Genomic DNA, 22,277 nt, shown 5'->3' on the forward strand with positions numbered 1-22,277 from the left:
TTTTTTCATTGGCTTATTTTACTTATTTATCTTTCAAGTTAAATGCTGTGAATAATAATTACGATAAGAGATATAGCATGATAAATTTAAAGAAGGTGCCCCTTCTTTGCTTTGTACAGAGCTTAAAGCTATATATATATATATATATATATATATATTATGGGCTAATATAAAGCTATATGTGTTGTTGATTCACATATTATTGAGATTAATTCATTACCTTCTGAAATAGATCGAGTCCTATAAATACCACTAAGCCATATATATATATAGCCATGAATTGATGAAGAAGCTAAGGGAGTACTAAGCTTTATTAGTGATTAGAGGGGAAAAAATTTTGTATGAATAGATTTTATAAAGAGTAATGTTATAGATACAAACTATTTTACAACATTTTTATAAACTACTGATATGGCGAATTCTTACTAGTTCTAATATGAGCTAATCACTAACATCATATTTTTACTACAACAAAATGTATTTTTAGTGACGAAAATTAGTGAGGAAATATTTTTCGTCGCTAAAAATACAGCTTTAGTGACAAAATATGAATTTTGTCGCTACTGAGATCTAAAAAATGGGCGCCAGCGGAGGGAAATTTTGGCGGGAGTATAATTAATCTATAGCGACGAAATATTTCGTCACTAAAAGTTGAAATTTTTAGTGACGAAATATTTCGTCACTGTAGGTATTGCTGTGGATAGTATTAGTGACGAAAATCCTTTTGTCGCTATAAGGAAGAATTAGTGACGAAACATATTTGTCACTAAAAATAATAATAGTTTTGCACTTATATATTTTTAGTGACGAAATCTAAATTCGTCACTAAAAGTACACTACAGCGACGAAAGTTAAATTTCGTCGCTAAAAATGTTAACAAAAAATGGTTTCTTTAGTGACGAAAATAAAATTCGTCGCTAAATGTTTAACAAATTCTGGGTCCTTTTGTGACGAAACAGAAATTCGTCACTAAAAGTATGCTACAGCGATGAAATTTAAATTTCGTCGCTAAAAATCTTAACAAAAAAATGGTTTCTTTAGTGACGAAAAAGAAATTCGTCACTAGAAGTAGGAAACAGCGACGAAAGCATTTCGTCGCTATAAAGTTGTCTTTAGCGACGAAATGTTTTTGTTGCTATTGCCCACATCTAGTGACGAATTTCTTTTTCGTCACAGAAAGTGGCCTTTAGCGATGAAAAAATTTCGTCGCTAAAATACCACTATAAATGCTCCCAAACAAAAAGCCTCACCCATTCAGTAAAACAAAAGACTGAGAATCCCACGCTCAAAAAAAAAAAAAAAAGAGATTTAAAGTATGAGATTTAGGTGCCGAAGCCACCAAAGCCAACCGGTGCCGAAGCCTTCCGACGCTGAAGCCAACCGTCGCCGATAAGCGGACCGTCACCGAGAAGCGAACCGTCACCATTAAGAGAAGAGATCCGTCGCCGTTATAAGAAGAGAACCGTCGCCGATAACCCAAAAAAAACCAACTATCGCTGATTTGGTCATTTCGTTTGCGATTTCAGATCATTCCGTTGCCGGCAAGCATTCCGTCGCCGATTTGAGAGCATTCTATCATCGATGAGCATTCGTCGCCGTTAAGAGAAGAGAAGCAAACCGTCGCCGTTAAGAGAAGAGAACCGTCGTCGATAACCCAAAAAAAACCCAAACAAAAAAATGCCGATGAACCCAAACCGTCGCCGTCGCCGTCGCCGTCGCTGTTGCCGTTGCCATTGAAGCGTTGCAGCTGCCGTTGCCGTTGCCATTGAAGCGTTGCGAAAGAAATACCGACGAACCGTTTCCGTTGCCATTGCCGTTGAAGCGTTGCCGTCGCCGTTGCCGTTGCCATTGAAGCGTTGCCGTTGCCATTGCCGTTGCAGTTGCCATTGAAGCGTCGCCGTTGCCGTCGCCATTGCCGTTTCCATTCACGACGATCGGTAAGGTTTTTCTTATTTTATATTTTTTTTTTCTTTCATTCCCTTAAATACATAGTTTGTTCATGACTTAAAGGATCATGCTAAGGTACTGTGGAGATTTTGTTTCTCTTTTTTCTAGCATATGCACTTTTGATCTGACTGGATTGTTCTCAGAAACATTGAATAATTGTTTTGCAGGAAATAATTGTTTGTTCTCATATGGAGTCCCACTGGACCTGGTACAAGCAACCCTATTCATCCATTATTGGTATATGCTGTTGATTTAATGAATTTGAATGCCATTAATTTTCATCTACTTTTATGCATTTGCACCAGTTATGTAGTTATTCTATTTGGTAGTTCTGGAATTGCTTTTTTATTTGATCATTTATTTTTTATTCCTTGAAAAGTGAATTCAGTGTGGATTATGAATTATGGATTTGTTCTAGAAAACCTGTTAATGTTATCAAAATTTTCATAGAGGCATAGAATTATTAAAAACTTGCAGCTTGTTGTAAAACTCAATTGATTATATGAGGTTCTATTGCTTTGAATATTTAGTACCCTTGACTTGTATTATTAGTCTTGACTCATCTTGTATTGTTAAAGAAGTTTGTATTTGACATCTTCATATACACAAAACATATTGAACTTTAACTATATAGTTTCATACAATATTATTAAGAGGTAGAGTGCATCAGGAGTTGTTAGGTTAAGCCACCATTGTTTTGAAAATATTCCATTGCCATTTGGTCTTCAATGATGGTCAGGTTTATTTTCTCAGACTGTAGACTTCATAATTTTTTACTTGTGATGGATAACTTTATTGCATTAATATATCATGCTGGTTTCACTATTATCATTTAACTTTCCTATAAAAAAAATATATTGTGCTGGTCATCATATTTCTTCACCCCCACCCCCCTTTCATTTTTTGGTTGAGAAGTCTGCTTTTGGGTTAAATAATATATTACTGGTTTAGTTTCCCAAATGGCGTGTCTCCCCTTGTAAGAGCAAGGTGGAGGGCAGTAAAGAAAAACTGAAGTGTTGAGAAATGGCAGTAACATACCAACTTTACCATCCTTAGAGCTGAAAAATATTTGAACTATTTTGTTGAGAATGGGTATTTTTGTTATAATTAATCCCAGCTCATGTTTGTTGAGAATGGGTATTTTTATTTTTGTTGAGAATGGGTCTATCCAGTGTGATACAGGAGGAGAGGTCTATCCAGCTCAGGTAATTTACTCTAGAGCATTTTTGGTTTCTGACTAAACGATGGTATGGATGAACTGAAACCCTTGTTATTACTTTTCCTTTTGTTTAGGCGTGATAGTATTGCTAAAAGCTTCATATTTTATACTGTTGGGTTCAATCACATGTTTGATGTCAACGGATGTGGATTAACAAGTTTAGGAGCTGAAATGTTATGTTTCTGTTTGTAATGTTGTGTTCTTTATTTGAAAGAAACACGTATGGTTTATACTACTAAGGGATTTGTTCACTAAACTTGTTTGGTTAATGAAGAAAAACTTTTTTTGATAAGTAGTTAATGAAGAAAAACTTAAAAGCACATATATATATAGAGAGAGAGAGAGCTATTAGGTTGTACAATTTCATAAAGTAGGTAAGTAAAGGCCATCTATTTTTTGGTAAGAGCTATTCATTATAAAGATTGAAGTACTTATAAGTTTAACTTTTCTTTTGCAGGCTAAATACACATTGTTTGCAATAACTTTGGATTTTTTCTGAAAGTTGTAAGCTTAGCTTGAGCAAAGTAAGTAAATTTTAGTTGAAAACCTTATAAAACTCTAGACTTGTGATGCTTGTGATTGGTTTTGTGGTGGTATGTTATGTTGGAGCAAGCGGGTGGCTTGCATGGTGTTATAAGGTGGTTTAAATACATATTGGGAGTGTTTTTCAATTCTTGCAAATGTGAATGAGAATTGTTGATTAGATGTGATGAATATAACTTTATTTGATTTCAATACTTGTAAGTACTCTAGACTTGTGATGTTTGTGATTGGTTTTGTGGTGGGTTGTTGTATTGGAGCAAGCGGGTGGCTTGCATGGTGTTATAAGGTGATTTAAATACATATTGGGAGTGTTTTTCAATTCTTGCAAATGTGAATGAGTATTGTTGATTAGATGTGATTAATATTACTTTATTTGATTTCAATACTTGTAAGTACTCTATACTTGTGATGTTTGTGATTGGTTTTGTGGTGGGTTGTTGTATTGGAGCAAACGGGTGGCTTGCATGGTGTTATAAGGTGGTTTAAATACATATTGGGAGTGTTTTTCAATTCTTGCAAATGTGAATGAGTATTGTTGATTAGATGTGATGAATATAACTTGTAAGTACTCTAGACTTGTGATGTTTGTGATTGGTTTTGTGTGTGCAACGTTTATTTGTTTAAGTGTTAATATAGACTTGTGCATTCATGAATGTGATAGAACTTTATCTAAGTGGCTTATAGACTTAGATGTTAGAATACATTATTGGTGCAGATTTATAATATAGACTAAAGATTTATATTTAACTAAAGATTTATATTTGTGCAGATTTCTTATTGGTGGCTTTAGGGGATTTCCTTTAGGCATTATTTGAAGACATATGAGGACATCTTCCGTTAGTTCTAATTATATTATGCCACATTTTTTGTATTGTTATAAAACATCTTAAGTTATTGTATGTGTTGCAAACACTTATTGTATGGAAGGAGTTTGAATTGGATACTTACTTTAATTTTAACTTGTGGAATGTATGGATCGATTTTTTATAAATGTGTTGTTGAAATAAATATGTTAATCAAATGTGAGGTTTTAATAATGTAATGACAAGTTACAGGTTAATATCAACACCATGAAAATAATAAAAATATAAAATAAGTTTTAGTGACGAAATTTTTCATCATAAATATGGCAACAAAAAATTGTTTTAGTGACGAAATATTTCGTCACTAAATGCAGCGGAATTTTGTAAGAAATGGTTTTAGTGACGAAAATTTTCGTCACTATATGTGTCTGAAATTTCTTAAAAATAGTTTTAGTGACGAATTTTTTCGTCACTAAATGTACCCGAAAATAGTTTTAGTGACGAAAAAATTCGTCACTAAATGTACTCGAAAATAGTTTTAGTGACGAAATTTTTCGTCACTAAATATGATTTAATAAACTGAAATGGTTTTAGTGACGAAATATTTTCGTCACTAAATACTGTTTTTAGCGAGGAAAACATTTAGCGACGAAACATTTTCGTCGCTAAAAGTTTTTTTTTTTTTAAACAAATCGGACTTTTAGTGACGAAATTTTTCATCGCCAGGACTTTTAGCGACGGGGCTACAGCGACGAAACGAATTTCGTCACTAAAGGTTATTAATGACGAAAAACAGGACTTTTAGTGACAAATTTTTTCGTCACTAAAAATACATTTTCTTGTAGTGTTACAATAACTATTTGGAAAATGCTAAAGCCACATCAGCAGTTTGTAAAAATGTTGTAAAAAAGTTTGTGTCTATAGCATTACTCTTGTATAAATAAATTGAATATATATATGGGGAACAACTATACAAAGGGTGCACTTGTATGGAATTCTATACCATGAAATATGTTGCAATATGTATATATGAATGGTAGATAATTAAGAGAGAGAAAAAAAAAATTCAATGCTTACTTTTATTAAAAATAATGATTTTTTTTTGGTCTTGTTCTCATACATACAAGACTATTCACCGTATATACAAACAAAAATATACATCACTGATTTAAGCGAAAATTGAAATTATCCGCCTCATACTATATAAATTTGTTCAAAATTAAATGGCGTAAATCCATAAATAATATATATATATATTTATATATTATTTCCTATCCTTTTTTACGGGTTTTGTTTTTCCACTTTGAAAACATAGAACATTCAATAATTTTCATTCTCAAATAACAAGCTCACAATGAGTTTTCACTCAAATTCTCACGATCTCACCTCACCTCCATATCATAACCTCTTTGCATTATGTGTTGTAAAGAAATGTAATCTTAATTGTATGGGGTTAATATGATATATGCCAATATAGATTAGGAATAATTATACATTCATATCGGTTAAACTTAGGAAAAATTATTTAAGTATTGTACCTTAGTTTCGCCCATTATATTCAACGATGTGATTGTATTTCATTATTTATTAATGCAGCACATTTTCGTAAAAACTAAAAACAATTAAATTTAATCATGTGATTTGTTAATCAATGCAACTACATAGTGAAATTAATTGAGAATCTAAGATACAATACATAAGAAGTCGTAACCAAGTTTTATCTTTTCATATGATCAACTAATTTCCCGCATCACAGCCACACATCCTAACATCATAAACATATAGCATGGAAGTAAAACTAATTTGAAGAAAAAGAAAGGATGAAAAAAAATATGAAATGGGTTGGATGGGTGATGAAATGTATAACAACAATCACATACTCTATGTTGATTAATGGGGAAGCTCATGGTAGAATCTCTTTGACTAGGGGACTTTGACAAGGTGATCCATTATCATCCTATCAGTTTCTTCTCTGTATGGAAGCCTTCTTTACCCTTATATCTGATGCAAGTAATAGGAATCTTCTCAATGGAGTGTCCATCTGTAGGGGCTACCCTAGAGTCACACATTTATTCTTTGCGGATGACAACCTGTTTTTTTGTAAGGCTAATAGGGAGGAAGTTAGCAAGTTTATTTAAATTCTAGAGCTTTTGAGGCTGCCTCGGGGCAAAAGATCAATATGGATAAGTCTTCGGTGACCTTTAGCCATAATACTCCTATTGAAACAAGAGGTGAGGTCCTGGAAATTCTAGGGCCAATGCAAGAATTAAGGCAAGGAAAATATCTTGGACTCCCATCAGTAATAGGCAAGTCAAAGAATCAAGTTTTTGCAAAAATAAAGGAGAAGGTTGGAAAAAAACTCTCCGGGTGGAAAGAAAAAATGCTCTCTGTGGGGGGAAAGGAAATTTTGATTAAAGCAGTCATGTAGGCAATCCCTACATATACTATGAGTTGCTTCCAACTACCAAAGGGTCTATGTGAGGATCTAGAAAGAATGGAGAGAAATTTCTGGTGGGGTCAGAGAGATCAAGAGGCAAAAATGGCTTGGGTCAGTTGGAGGAAAATATGCAAAGCAAAATCAGATGGTGGTATGGGTTTCCGCAACCTACAAGCTTTCAATTGAGCAATACTTGTGAAGCAGGCATGGCGTATTTTGACAAACCCAAACTTGCTGCTTGTAAGAATTTACAAGGCTAAGTACTTCCCCTATAGTGATATTTTGGGTGCAAAGCTTGGTTGCAGCCCCTCTTATGCTTGGAGAAGCATTTATAACAGCTTGGAAGTTATTAATAGGGGTATAAGGTGGAGGGTTGGCAATGGAAAGATGATACATATTTGGGAAGACAAGTGGCTGCCTACTCCCACCACTCACAAAGTTTGCTCCCCCCAATAAGATATTGGAGACTTCCTAATGGTGTCATCTCTAATCGATGAAGAAACAAGGCACTGGAAAGTGGAAGTGGTTAAGAGGTATTTCCTTCCTTTTGAGGCTGAAATAATCCTAAACATCCCTCTCAGCTATAACTTGCCAGAAGATAGCATAATTTGGTTAGGAAACAAACGAGCAGTTTTCTCTGTTAAAAGTGCATATTATGTTGCATTTCCTATTGTGGAGAATTCTGAGGTGGGTGAGTGTTCAAGCGGAGATGGTAAGACTCGCTTATGAAAGAAAGTGCGGCAACTCCAGCTTCCTGCCAAAGTCAGAATATTTGCTTGGAGGGCTTGTATGGATGGGCTGCTTACTAGACTAAATCTGGCAAAGAGAGGTCTAATTGTTGAGGTCGAATGTCCTCTCTGTGAGAAGGTTGTTGAAAGTACTAGTCATGCTTTAATTTATTGTGATAAGCTTTGTGAAGTATGGTGGAATTGACAAAGTTGTCCAATAAATCTGTTGGCTGAGAACAGGTGCCTTGTGGACTTAGCTTTGAAAATATTGGATGTTGGTTCTCCAATCAACCTTGAAACTCACTTTGCCACTGTGTGGGCCATTTGGTTTAACAGGAACCAAGTGGTTCATGAGTCTAAAAGCAGTCCCCATTCTCATATTTGGAACCTTGTGGTGCACACACAAGAGGACTACAAAAATGCTATAGTGTATAGTCATGTTAAACAACAAGCCCCAGATGTTGGGTGGGCAGCGCCTCCTCCAGAAATCTACAAGATAAATGTAGATGGTGCTACGGCTGGGGTTGGGTGTAGGTCCACTGTTGGTGTGGTTATTCGAGATAGTAGGGGGATGGTTGTAGCTGCGGCTTGCAAGGTCTTGAATGGGGATTTTGGGGCAGCTGTCACGGAAGCCTTTGCAGTGGATGAAGGAAACCGGTTCGCCATGGAGATGGAGCTTCAACGAATTATTGTGGAGTTCGATTCTATTGGGGTGGTTGATGCTATTAATGAGAACAATTGCAATGGTGAGTTTGGGATGATCATCCAAGGATCTTTGGAGCTGCTTCCGTCCTTTAGGAGTTGGAAAGTGAGACACCTGAAAAGGGACTACAACAGAGCCGCGCATGAGCTTGCATAGATAGCTAAGACTTCTGGATCTTCTCAACAATGGAAAGGAATAAAGCTGCCAATGATATGGCATGTGTTACTGTTAGATAGAGCTAAATGTTAACTGTGTATTATTTTGCTCTTTCTTTCCTTTTATTTGTGCTCTATTGTTTGTTTGCTCTGTTGTATGCCAATTTCAGTTTAATGCTGTGTATTATTTTGCTCTTTCTTTCCATTTATTTGTGCTCTGTTGTATGCCAATTTCAGTTTAATGAAAGTCCAGTTTTCAAAATATATATATATATATATATGATGCATATTGTTATGTCCAGCAACTTACCAATTCAGATTGATGAAGTCTAAAGTTTAAATAATTATCCGATTACATATTAGGATATTCTTTTAGATTCTATTTAGTTTTGTTTTATTTTCAATTTGTATTTAAATAGGAGTTGGTTCCTATTTTTTAGGATTAGATTGTAATGAGATTATCTCATTCTTGGTTATTTATATACCTTGAATGCATTAATCACAATCAAGCAGATAATTAACCCAAAAAAAATCTATTTTTCCCTCAAGTTCAAGAGGCTAGTCACTTCGAATTGAATAATCTATCTTTCTTTTATCCCGGTTCACAACACATATTATAAAGATCAAAATAAGAGGAGGTAAGAAGGGGAGGGGGTTTCTATTTTTATTGGTTGAAATAAAGAACATTATGCAATTCACTTATTATATTGAAAAGAAAAATATAAAAACGTAGAAATAAAGATTTAAGTTACAGTTATTGGCAGTGTCTAAATCAGCCACTGCATGCTAACAGAGATACATTAAGAATTTGATTGCAATTTTCCTTTACTATAATCATCAATCTCGCCCCAATTTGTGTCTTTTTAAAGAGATGACTAAGGAGAATTCTGTAGTTGAATATTGGGAATGACACAGTGACACTGTACATGGCCATTTTTGCGTCTCAACCAACCAACAGCATATGTCTTCTATCTTCACAACTGTGTCAACTATTTTAACAATTTATGTTCTATACAATTTCCAGACAATGACTTCCCCAACTGCAAACTTATTTTCTATGCCCTGATGATGCCATAAGAACTCCAACAGCTACAACAAACATAAACAACATGCTGACAAGAAGTATATATGTTTTTCGTGATGATCTCCGATACTCTCCAAAGATAAGTATGCCCCAAAAGGTGCTCACAAGTGGAAGTGCCTGTGTATCACCGCAAAATTGATATGTGCATTGAGAATTTGGTAAACATGCATGTGTGATAGGCACGCGTCTCTAAGCAGTCGTATGTTAGTAAAAAATGTCATATAATTATCAGTATCATAATTGTATGTAACAATATGTATCCACATACTGACTTGTATAGGTAATAAAGCTAACCTGAACAGAATCTGCTGCTGCATATCCTGCTGCTTCACCTCCCATAAATTGAAGACCATTTCCAAACCCACACAAGAACCCAGCCAAAAAGGCCCAGCCTCGGCCATTCCAGTCTGACAAGTAAGCCTTAAGGGATGATTTGGGTAAGTTTAGTATAGGGTGGTAAAGGAAGATGATATTTAGAACGATGCCGACGACAAAACAAGAAACTGAGAAGTAGAAAAATGCAGTATAGACAGACAAGTGAGGAACCCCTTCCTTTAAAGTGTGCCATTGATCATTTGTTGCCAAATTGAACGCTGGTGAGAATAGAGAGAAGCAAATACCAGCAAAGAATGTTATGGCCAGTCCAATTATAGTGCTCTTACCAAACACCTGCAATTAGAATATTATAACCAGTAAATCCAAAGATATTTTGTCTATGGATGCACGAAATTCATTCTAAAAAGCAAGGGGTGGGCCACTAATTAGATGTAGGTTCAGTGCAGTCATCATCCATAACTTCATGTATGATGGGACCAAATTGAATATGTGTGCGTTGGAAGGTATAAATGAAAATACCATAATTCTAGATTAAAATTTTAAAACTATCCATAATCAATCAAAACTGCCAACCTTAATTGATCTTCTGTTCTCAAGTTCTATGAGGAAACCTGCAGTTCCAGCTCTGGCCTTGTCTGCAGAACTGCTTCCATTTTCGACATCACTCTCTCTAACTACTGATGTCCCATGTTGGAGAGAGAAAGTTAACAGTTTTATTGAATGAAGGAATCCCAAAGCTAGAAAACTAAGAGTCTAGAGAGTTACCATCATTTGTAAGTGTTTCTTTAGAAGTGGAAAAACCTGTACCTCTGTCAAAAGGTTCAATTGTAGAAGCATTAGTGTTATATAATCCATAATGCGTAAGAAGGAAGAAAAGATTTCCTGATGCAATTGAAATTTTACTAAAACATGACCTTAACCTAACAAACTCATAGCAAGGAAAATCTTAGAGAGAACAAAGATTAGTTGAAAAACAACCATCAAGATAAGCATTAAGAAAGAAAATTAACAGCTGCACTTCCTTTCAAGAAAATAGAACATACTTCTCAACAAATTTATTGTCTCCCCAAATGGAAAAATAAAAGGCTTCTTTCATTAAGTTAGAGGTTTTTGTACTTTTTTTTAATGCATTATTGGCAGCTGCTTATCATAAATTGGGCTGTCCCTAGGCTTCTTATTCATTTAGTCCTATGCAGTTGCTTCATTATTCATTAACATAGCACAATGTAACAACTGTATTCTTCTTCTGAAGTTTTCTATGGGAACAAATACAGGCAAAAGGAAATAACAGAAGAGAATGGAAAATGAACCACACAGAAAGGTACGAGTTTAAAAATTAATTCAGATTTAAGATTCAATGAGTAATTTAGCCGATTTTCACTAATCAATTAAGCAGCCCTTATTATCAAAAAAAGAAACCTTTAATGCAAATCAGAACATTTTCATTTTTAACTATGAAGGTTAGAGGTATACTCAGTGGACAAACTTTTGAGCTTTTCCTTATTGTCAGCTGCATTGGATGCATGAACAAAAGAGCCAAGACAAACCGCAATCAAGAAGCAACCAACACCAGGGAAAAGAATATCAGCCCTGTTGATTTTATCATCTAAAAAGTAATTCATGGTTGTGCCTGTTACAATCAGAACAAATACAATACTGAAAAATTACTATCTTGCCAAGGTTTTACTTCATCCTTTTCAAAATGCATTTCCACACACAAATGCATACACAAATTGGGGTTGTGTGTTTATTTGTATGTACATGTGCATGTTCATTTGCCTGTGTATGTTAAGAGAGAGAGAGAGAGAGAGACCTATAACAACAGTTAAGCTTGAAGAAATCACTTCTGTCACTGATAAACCAACTAAAGCCCAACTATACTGTGTAGACAGATTACCAACGCTGAGCACCACCCCACCCGCCATTGCAAATAAAACAGAGGGCCAGTTATCCTGCATCAAGGACCCCAGAAGAATTATGAATCACTTTTAACTGATACAATGCCATTGCAACAAGATTCATGGTCATGTATGCAGCATAAATCCCCCTTAGAAGATTCAAAACTACTTCCATTTGAAATAAAGCACAGTTGAGATTTGTAATGCTACATAATTAAAACTAGATGAGGGACTAGGACGCTAGTTTACTCAAAAGTGAACAACCTACTAGAGATTGAACCATTTAAGCAAACATCATCGCCAAGCCACAAAGCGAACTCAGCATCCAATGACATTTCATTCAGCACCCTTAAAGAACTTATATGCATTCTCATCTCCAACAAGCGTCTCAATGATATCCCGGCATCCACAAATATTTAAAATGTTTTCCTAGATTTGATAAGTAAACATGTTCAGAAATCAAACTGCCAAAATTTAATTGCCTAAATACTAGAAAATCTAGAACATACGGCTTCTCAGTCAGTCTCCAACATCATTTACTGAAAACTATGGTTGAGTCTTTTCACCTCTTTCTCATGGGCAACAGTCATATGTTAGTTCACAAGTTTTAAGAGGCGAGATAATGTTCAAGCAGTCCGGACATCTTGAAACCAGGCCAAACTGCTAGTCTTTGACGGCAAATTTGTTGCCATCATATATAATAATTGTTCTCACAATCATAGATGCAGGAATTTCTCATATAATCAATTATTTCCCTCCAGGAAATGATTATGCAATTCTTGTCTCAAAAGGTTTGCAACTATCAAGATTAATGACAAAGCTTTACACTAAATAAAGACATACAGTTTCCTTATCGTAGAAACTAGGCATATCTTACTTTATTTCACCACCTACATAAGGGTTTTGTTTAATAGTATATAAAGAATGGACCAAAAATTACAACCACTAAACAGACAATAAGAAACTTATAGATAGCTGTTGCACTCTGCATTTACATATACAGTGCAAAAAAGATGGAAAGAGAGAGAGAGAGGGGAAATGACACTCAAGAGCACTATTTGAATTCTACTCAGAACACAACTATACTATTCTTCCTTTTTTATTTATATACCTCCGAACTTTCAGATGGTTTCTGCCTATCTAGAAAAGTATTCAAACGCGGGCTATCAATCGATTTCCAATAGGCTGCTCCCATTTAATTGTCCTCAGTTAATTGGTCATAGTTACAGTTGAACAAAATTTTACAGTCATTAAGGTTCCTGATCCACATAAGGATGGAAATTTTTGTTTTCATTTTTTTCCCATATACTGGTGTTAGGTGGTACTCGTGCCTGTGGCCAAACAATGAGAAAAGGTCTTAACACCTTGTGCAGTGGTCTCATCTAATGAAATGTCATTGGATATATGCCCATGGTTGTAGTTGCTCAGTTCCTCAATATAGGTCGATAATTCTAGTTCTGGCATTTAACCACAGTGGGAGCCACTAAAATGGGCTGAGTTCTAATTAAACATATGCCTAATTTAAAGAACAGCTAGACGGTAATAATAGAAGTTGTACCAGAAAATAGTTTACATTGGTCACGGAAAACAGAGCTCTGTCATACTGTTTCAATCTGCATCAAGCAATGTATCTGTTTTATTCATGCTTATATTTGTGGTGTTCTTTCCAATTTTGGAAATGAAACTGTTATACCAATAAAGCTCTACCAAATTGTTTCAATCTGCATTGAAGAATCTATCTATTTTATTAATGCTTATATTGGTATAAGTATAACAACTTCAATTCCCCAAATGGAAAGAACACCACCTTTCATATACAAAGGGAACTCACCTGAGAAAGTTGAGTAAAAAAATTTGGTGCAGTAGGCGTGCCCTTGCCTATCTCCCCAAATGTCAAAGCAATAATGACAGCAGCCAAGAGATTAGTGATCGAGTAGTCAAGATAAGTATGTTGAGGAAGACGACCTCGCCTTTCTAGGAGAGTCATAACAGCAGGCCATGTGCCCAAGAATAACAAGGCAAGCAACATGCACACAATGGCACCTCCTTTGCTCTCCACCACATACATTTTTAAACTCCAGGAGATAATCCTCTGACTTTGAGGTAATAAATTAAGCAAGGGCGATATACCAGAAAAATCCTGCAAAGAAGTAAATGAAACATGATATAAATTCACTTGCTCCAAAAATCTGAAATGCAATGATGCCACTAAAGGACAAAAGAAAAGCATTGACTATCAATGTCCTGATTGATTGCCTAAGGCTAAGGACCACATACATCACACTGACAAACTTGGGCCTAATAAAGTTCAGCATACATAAGTGGGAAATAAAATGAATCTTCACAGAGAGGAAATAAGAGACAAGTGGTGAGCTCAAAACCACAGATTCAGAAGATTTTACTAATGGCTACTTTTCATCATATTCAAGAAAAGAAGAAGACCAAAACAACACTCCCCCAATAGAGAAATAGGTGAATTAACAAACTTTGGTAATGTTTTTCAAAATTTTCAATGGCCAGATTTCCCAGCAATCACTTTTTTTAATTGCCGTATATTACCAAGTCCCAACAATTATATTTTCCAATTCACGATAAAATTGGAAACAATGAAACTCATTCTCAATTCTAATCAGATTCTGAAAAGCACTTGTGGCAGCGTATTTATATATGTTAGTCTTTTATTATCAAAATAAAAAAAAAAAAAATGTTAGTGTTTGGTGTGATCTGAAATTTATCAAAAACTATGTTATTCTTGAAATTTATAAAAAAAATATGTAATTTGAAAGTCCAAACAAAACTAGATAGGGAGCAACTGTTTCAAAAGTAGTAAAGTACACATATAGCTTTATCTTAACCGAAAAAAAAATATATAGCTTTTTATTTTTATTTTTTTAACATATATAACTTTAAGCTCACCCTCAAAAAAAAAAAAAAAAAAAAAAAAAAAAAAAAAAAAAAAAAAAATTTAAGCTCTGTACAAAGCAAAGAAGGTGCACCTTCTTTAAATTTATCATGCTATATTTCTTATCGCAATTATTCGCGGCATTTAACTTAACAGATAAATAAGTAAAATAAGCCTATGACAAGTCAATATTCATCAAGCCATTGCGCTGCACTTAATGCCCCCCAAAAAAGTAATTTTATGTCATTATTGCCAAGTTTTGATAATTTTGTTAATAGTCAGTGTTTATGTCACAATGTTGTTGTACACAATCGTATATACACTTTCTTTTTATACTGAAATCGTGACTTGTAGTTGAGTAAAAGAACAATGAAATCTTTAAAGAAATGGATAATAAAATTTGTAATAAAGATTTTATCTTTATCTTTATAAAATTTTCTACCAAAGTGAGTAATAAAATTTTAGTGGAACCAATGAAGCCTTCAAAGAAATGGGTGATGCAAACTTCAATAGAAACAAGATCAAATTTTACAATAGAAAATGAAAATTGAGAAAAAGAAAATATCACCTTGTCTCCAGCTATAACGGCTTGAACTTGACCAGTTGGTCAATTCTTTTTTGGAAAATTTCATTTTTAGCTTGTAACAAATTAAATTCTATATATAGTTTTTAAAAGTAACAAATTAAACTTTGAAATTTTAAAAAATAAAAAATTAAATCACAAGGCTTCAAAAGATAATAAAGTAAATCCTCAACTTATACTTAACACAATGGATTGAAGTTTAATTTGTTAATTCTTGAAACTACAAGTTTAATACTTTTTTAAAATTCAATTTTTAATTCATTGTTCTTGATAGCTAGAATAAAATGCAAGTTTAATACTTTCTTAAAACGTACCCACCCTTTACGTTTCTCCAAAATTCATTTTAGTCCCCTAAATTTGCTTTTGTTCATTTAGTCCTCTAATTTTCAGCTTTATTCAATTAAGTCATTTTCGTCAACTTTTGTTATTTTTTTTTATAAAAAATCTAGAAAATATTTTTCAACCATTACTTGAATTTTTTAATTAAAAATTTTTGAAGAAAAATTTTTAAAATTGGAAAATTAACAATAACATATAACAAAAGTTGATAAAAAAACCTTAATTGAATAAACTTGAAAGTTAGAGGACTGAAATGAACGAAAGTAAAATTAAATAACTGAAATGAATTTTGGTAAACACAGAGTGTGTTATGCATTTTACCCTTCTTGATACTACATAGTTTAAGTTGTTACACTTAGATTATAAGTTTTAAAATAATAATTTTCTTTTCTTTTCTTAAGAGCACCGTTGTACTAACTAAATATTTTGTAGGTTAAATCTTTAAATTGTTTCATAATTTTTTTTATAGAAAATTTCAACTTATAGCGTCCGCTTTTGATGATTGCTTTTTGTAGGGATTGAGATTGAGCACTTTTCCTATTAGATGAGTGGACTTAGCCCCAACTAGCCCAATACAATAAATTTATAGAGAATAGGTTTAAGAACTAGGTCTTAGTGAGGATTACAACAACTAGACATGGTTATGAATGGATTGAATAACAAGGACGTGGACTAAAGTATGAAATTCTGTCCTCAGGCATTTCTTCCGAGGAGATTAGTGTTCTTATTCTTTCTTCAGTGCTTGGTTACAAAGGTTTCCAAGATCATGCCAATTGCTTCTATATTCTCTCTTTCAAATTCCCGATCCCCTTTTCCTTGAGGATTTCTCGCATTATATATTCCCTTCTAGTCGATCTTTGCCCTCCATCTGTTGATCATGCAGGTCACTACTTTAGTGTTTGTCCCATCAGCCACCTTCCCAAACCTTCTGTGAGTTGCAGCAACCAAGACTGCACTATTCAGAGGTCATTTCCTCATTAATGCGGCCAGAACGTTAGTTGTGAGCATTTAATGCAGAGGTGACAGTTTCTCCTTGAACTGTTCCTACACCATGCTGCCATGATTGTCCTATGGTACTTGTCCTTTTTCTTGAGATGCTCTGGGAGGCTGTCGTCGATGGCGTGCCATTCTTCCCTTTTAGGATCTGGGTTGGCCGAGAACAGGATTGTCATCGGCGATGTTTTTGGGCCATTTGGGCTTTCTTCATTCGTCCTCGGGCATTTCTTCCTCCTCGGTGTGGGCCTTGGGCTTAGTATAAAGTGGGCCAGGGTTGTCAAATTCTTTGACCCCACACTTTTTATTATCAAACCAAAATACTCGATTAGTTTTTAGTGTTGGCAGAATTATATATACTATAAAAAGGATTTTAAAATTTTGGAGGGCCATGGCCCCCACACCCTAGTGTAGTTCCAACCCGTCAAAAAAGTTTAGATAGCTTAAAATAATTTTATACAGTTATTTTAATTTTTTATAATTAAAATAATAATAATAATTATTATTATTATTTTGTAGTGATCATTTGGTCCAATTTTTTTGGCTTTAATTTTGGATTTAGGATTTTTTTATTAATGGATTTTGAAATTTTATCTTGGATTTAAAAATTGAAGATAGAATGTCAAATGGCCACCACAAAACGCAATCGGTAGAATTATTTTGTGACCCTTTCTCTTTTCTATTGAGAATTACTTTTATGCTATTGCTGTGAATGCATCTAATAATAATGATACGATGAAAAATAAAAATAGAAAATAAAACAAAAAATCACGTATAATACACACAAATATTTACATAGTTTGTTCAACTAATTGGGGGGATCAAATAATATTTCTCCTGAATCTAATTTCCAATAATCTAACAACATCAAATCTGTAGCTGGACTTGACACCTTTGTATGTGGGGTTATCTCTTCTTTCTTAAAGTGTTTTCTCAGCCGGCAAACTACCAGATTGTTTATCTGCAACATAAAATATAACAATGTCAAGGACGTTACCTTAATCCAAAGCCTAGATAATAGTCACAATCAAGAAAATAATATAATAATAAAAAAAGAGGATCTATGTCAAGAAGAAAAGAAAATAATATGTCAAGAGGGTAAGAAAAAATACATATAAACCCTATAATCAGGGGGGATAACAATTTGAATTCTAAAATTTTATATAAAAGAAAAAAAAATTAATCCTTATAGATTGCAAAGATTATAAATTAAAAGATTTCATATAATTATAATAAATTAAACCATCAATTTCATATACAAACTTCATATTTTAATTTGTTACTTTTAATATTATAAGGTTTAATTTTTGAAACAATAGGATCTAAATCAAATCCAATTAGTAATAAAATAAAAATAAAAAACAAAAAAAATTCAAAAACCGAGGCTATGTTTGGTAACTACTTTTGTTTATATATTTTTTAAAAAAACTTGTTTTTAAGAAATAAACAAAAAGCAATTTTACTAGGTTTGGTTAGTTCAAAATAGCACAAAACTGAGTGAGCATTTCTTGAGCTTATTAACTAGGTGATTAACCAATTTTTTTTTTCTCTTTTTTTCTTTCTAATTAGTAACAATTTATTAATAGAAGGCAAATACATGTGTGTATATCATCTTATGCCAGCACAATTGGTACAAGCAAGCACATTCTGCCAGAGTAGTTAAAGCAAGGCCACTAAACATGAGTAATACTTAGGTACTTCCGGACCATGGAGAATGATATTTCATTCTCTCACATTCATGGTGTGGTTCATTCATTAAATTCATGGTGGGGTCCACTATGAATGTGAGAGGAGAGGACATTATTTTTCCATACTCCGAAAGTATCTAAGAATTTTCCGCTAAACACATGGGCATTGTATCTTTCAACACACAACAAAAAGCTGAACGTGAAATATAAACAACGAGCATGAAATATGGTGGTGCACATATATAGGTTGATGGTTGTGGTGGGTTTGGTTGCACGTTTAAGAATTGTTGGTGTGCTTTGGTTTTACTTATTTATTTTTTTGTTTCACTCTGGCCTCATTTAGCTATTTTTAGTTTTCTTGGAAAATTGAGACTTGGAAAACAGTTTTTGTTTTCTATGTATTTTGAGTTACCAAACATGGTTTTTGTCAAGAAAATAGTTTTTGAAAACAGAAAATATTTGTTGAATAATCAAGATTCAAGAGAGAAGGTTTACCATAGCATGGGACAGAAAAGACTTGTCCAAGGAGAGCTCATGCAAGATCCAACGATTGTTGTCTTTAGACTCATCGCTCTTATAGTGGAAAGTCTTTTTGAATCCAGTTCTTGTCCTCGTTAGTGTTTCCAAAACATCCTTAGCGTATTTTCCCGAAGCATCGCCCTTCCAGCAACCTTTGCCGATGGTTCGCTTGATTCGAGAGTCGGTAGAGGAGACCCTCTTCAACCTTGTGAAGAACAACAGCTCAAGCTCTTCCTGGTTTTTTTCCAGATTTGGCCCTCCAAATGCTTCCCAGATTTTCCAAGGTTCAGTGTTGGGTGCGTAGAGATCATGTTCTGGAATACAACCGTCCTCACCGGTTTGTGTTCCTATTACCTTTGGATAAAGGTAGTAAAGCACCAACTCTTCGTCCGTGGGCCAAAACCTATAACCCTCAGGGATCATCGTGGGCGCCATTGTTATTTCTCTTGAATTTGATTTCAAAAACTCTAACATCAAATTTGTATTTTGACTAGTCTGACTTGATACATGTGTGCGTGGGATTATCTCTTCTTTTTTAGGGTGTTTTCGCAGTCGACAAACTACCATGTCTCCTATCTGTAACATAAGAATATAACAATGTCAAGAAACGTAACCTTAATCCAAACCCTAGATAATAGTCGCAATCAAGAAAATAATATGGGAAAAAAGAAAAATACGATACACGTCAAGAAGGAAAGAAAAAATACATAAAAATTAACCCTATAATCAGGAGGATAACAAATTAAATTCTAAAATTTCACAAAAGGAAAAAAAATTAGATTGCAAAAATTATAAATTAAAATATTTCAAATAATAATAAATTAAACCCTCAGATTCATACGCAAACTTCATATTTTAATTTGTTACTTTTTGATATTATATGGTTTAATTACTGAAACAATAGGATCTATATAGTTAAATAAAATAAATTAATTAATAAATAAAAACGGAGGCTATATTATAGTTTGGTTACTACTATTGCCTTTTGTTTTAGAATATTTGCTTTAAGGATAAAAACAAAAAAAGCGATTTTATTGTAGTTTCAAAGTTAAAAACACCGTTTGAACTGATTTGAACATTTCATGAGCCTATTAACTAAGAGATTAACCTAACTTTCCTTTTTTCAAACTTTCTATTCAGTATTAGTAACACTAGGAAAAGACCTCACTTTAAATTGTCACTTTAGTTTATTCCTTAAAATTATAAGGGGGTGTTTGGATTTGCTGTTTCCATAATTCATAATTCTATTTCCATAACTCATAACTCAAAAATGGTGAAACCCATGACTCAAAAGGTTGTTTGGATTTCAATAACTCTGTTTCCATTACTCAATTCTTTGATTTTTGAATAATGAGTTATGGAAACTGAAAACACATTTTAGCTATTTTCAGTTTTCATAACTTTGTTTTCAATGACATTTTTGTAATTAAACACACATGGCGGGATCCACTATCAGGGTCAGTCGCAACTTTTGACCATTTTTTTTCTATCTTCTCCACTGTCTCTGTTGGCTAGGTTGTTTTGTTTTTTTTTTTTTTTTTTTTTTTTCATTTTTTATTTTTCTTCTTTCACTGGTCTCCGTTGGTTGGGTTCTTTCTTTCTTTTTCTTTTCTTTTCTTCTTCTTTCATTGGTCTTCGTTGGATGGGTTTGTTTGTTTGTTTGTTTTTTTTTTTTTTTTCACTGGGGGTACTGGGGGTTGAAGGAAAAGAAAAAGAAAGTAAAATCTGCACCAAGTTACAAGTATGGGGCCCACAAATAGTTGAAAAATATTGAGTGATGATGCCAAATGGGGTGGGGTGTTTTAAGTGATGAGTGACGGAAATTGAGTGAGGAGTGATAAAAAAAAAAAAAAAATTCCTAATAAGGCCTAAGTTTTCAAGTTTTCAAACACTTCAATATTAATAACACTAAAGAAAAAAGCTCACTTTAAATTGTCGTCGTAGAATTATATATTTTCAAGTTTTCAAGTTCTCTAGATTAAAATTATAAGTTTTCAAGTTTTCAATCTCTTCAGTATTAATAAGACTAAGAAAAAACCTCACTTTAAATTGTCACCCTAGAATTATAAATTTTCAAGTTTTCAAGTTCTTTAAAAAGGAGACTAAAATTATAAGCTTACAAGTTTTCAATCTCTTCACTATTAATAATACTAAGAAAAAATCTCACTTTAAATTGTCACCCTAGAATTATAAATTTTTAAGTTCTTTAAAAAGGAGAGATTAAAATTATAAGTTTTCAAATTTTCAATCTCTTCAGTATTAATAACGCTAAGAAAAAACCACACTTTAAATTGCCACCCTAAAATTATAAATTTTCAAGTTTTCAAGTTCTCTAAAAAGGAGAGACAAAAAAAAAAATAAAATAAAAAATAAAAAAAGATAGGAGAGAAGGTTTACCTTAGCATGTCGTAGAAAAGACTCGTCCAAGGAAAGCTCATGCAAGATCCAGCGATTGTTGTCTTTAGAATCATCATTCTTATAATGAAGAGTCTTTTTGAATCCTATTCTTTTCATCGTTTTACTCTTTGTTTCCAAAACATTCTTAGCAGACTTTCCCGAAGCATCGCCTTTCCAACAGCCTCCGCCGATGGTTCGCTTGATGCGAGAGCCGGTGGAGGAGACCCTCTTCAACCTTGTGAAGAACAAGAGCTCGAGCTCTTCCTGTTTTTCTTCCAGATTTTTCCCTCCAAATTGATTCCAAATTTTCGAAGGTTCAGTGTTGGGTGCGTAAAGATCGTGTTCTGGAATATCGTGTTTTGGAATAAGATCATCCCCTTGGGTTTGTGTTCCTGTTACTTTCGGGTAAAGGTAAGACCTCACCAACTCTTCGTCTGTGGGACGAAATCTAAAACCCACAGGGAACATTGCAGCCATTGTTGTTATCGTGTTCTTGGTTTCTGATGTAGAACTGTAGGTATAGAAAGCGTGCGTATAGTACGTGTATATATATATATTCTTAAAGTCGGTTACCAAAAGTAAATCGGTAAAGTCTTTTTTTTTTTTTAGAAAGCAAATAAATAAAGTCGGTTAAGGTTAATTAGGTCACAGTTTGTACTTAATTAAACTCGAACACTACTTTATTAATTACCAATAAAGCAATAACTGTTTTGATTTGCTAAAGTGTTTTTATCTCTAACGTTATTTTTAAATTTAAGATAGAACTCCTACCTTAGCAAGGAGTAACACAAGTACAGCCGGCCCTTTGTGTCCCAAACATTTTATAAAAGGTGTGATTTAACAATTTAGAAGGTTTCTAACGATTTAGAAAGATAATTGATTTTTTAAAATAAAAAAATATAGGTGAATTTTGCATTCTCTCTTCCACCCTTTAAACCTTAAACCACTTCATGACTGAAAAAATAAAAATTTATCAAGTGTGTCTAATAAATTTTTTATTTTA

The 22,277-nt window shown here is 33.5% G+C and overlaps 1 protein-coding gene across 3 annotated transcripts in view; it reads right to left on the reverse strand.

The window, feature by feature from the left end:
- Positions 1 to 9,545: 9,545 nt before the first annotated feature.
- LOC115978905 (ureide permease 1-like) overlaps positions 9,546 to 22,277 on the reverse strand; it is a 76,591-nt gene continuing 63,859 nt past the window's right edge. The window contains exons 2-8 of one of the 3 annotated variants that reach the window (XM_031100809.1): positions 13,685 to 13,993; positions 11,769 to 11,907; positions 11,429 to 11,585; positions 10,721 to 10,764; positions 10,529 to 10,629; positions 9,914 to 10,288; positions 9,546 to 9,736 (exon numbers count right to left, since the gene is read on the reverse strand). In XM_031100809.1, the coding sequence (XP_030956669.1) occupies positions 9,584 to 9,736; positions 9,914 to 10,288; positions 10,529 to 10,629; positions 10,721 to 10,764; positions 11,429 to 11,585; positions 11,769 to 11,907; positions 13,685 to 13,921 (1,206 nt within the window). In that variant the 5' untranslated portion in view covers positions 13,922 to 13,993 and the 3' untranslated portion in view covers positions 9,546 to 9,583. Of the gene's footprint in view, positions 9,737 to 9,913; positions 10,289 to 10,528; positions 10,633 to 10,720; positions 10,765 to 11,428; positions 11,586 to 11,768; positions 11,908 to 13,684; positions 13,994 to 22,277 lie in introns of all 3 variants that reach the window. The other 2 variants (XM_031100808.1, XM_031100799.1) reach the window with 2 other exon arrangements.

The sequence above is a fragment of the Quercus lobata genome, chromosome 3, assembly GCF_001633185.2.
Source record: "Quercus lobata isolate SW786 chromosome 3, ValleyOak3.0 Primary Assembly, whole genome shotgun sequence".
Classification (NCBI taxonomy): domain Eukaryota; kingdom Viridiplantae; phylum Streptophyta; class Magnoliopsida; order Fagales; family Fagaceae; genus Quercus; species Quercus lobata.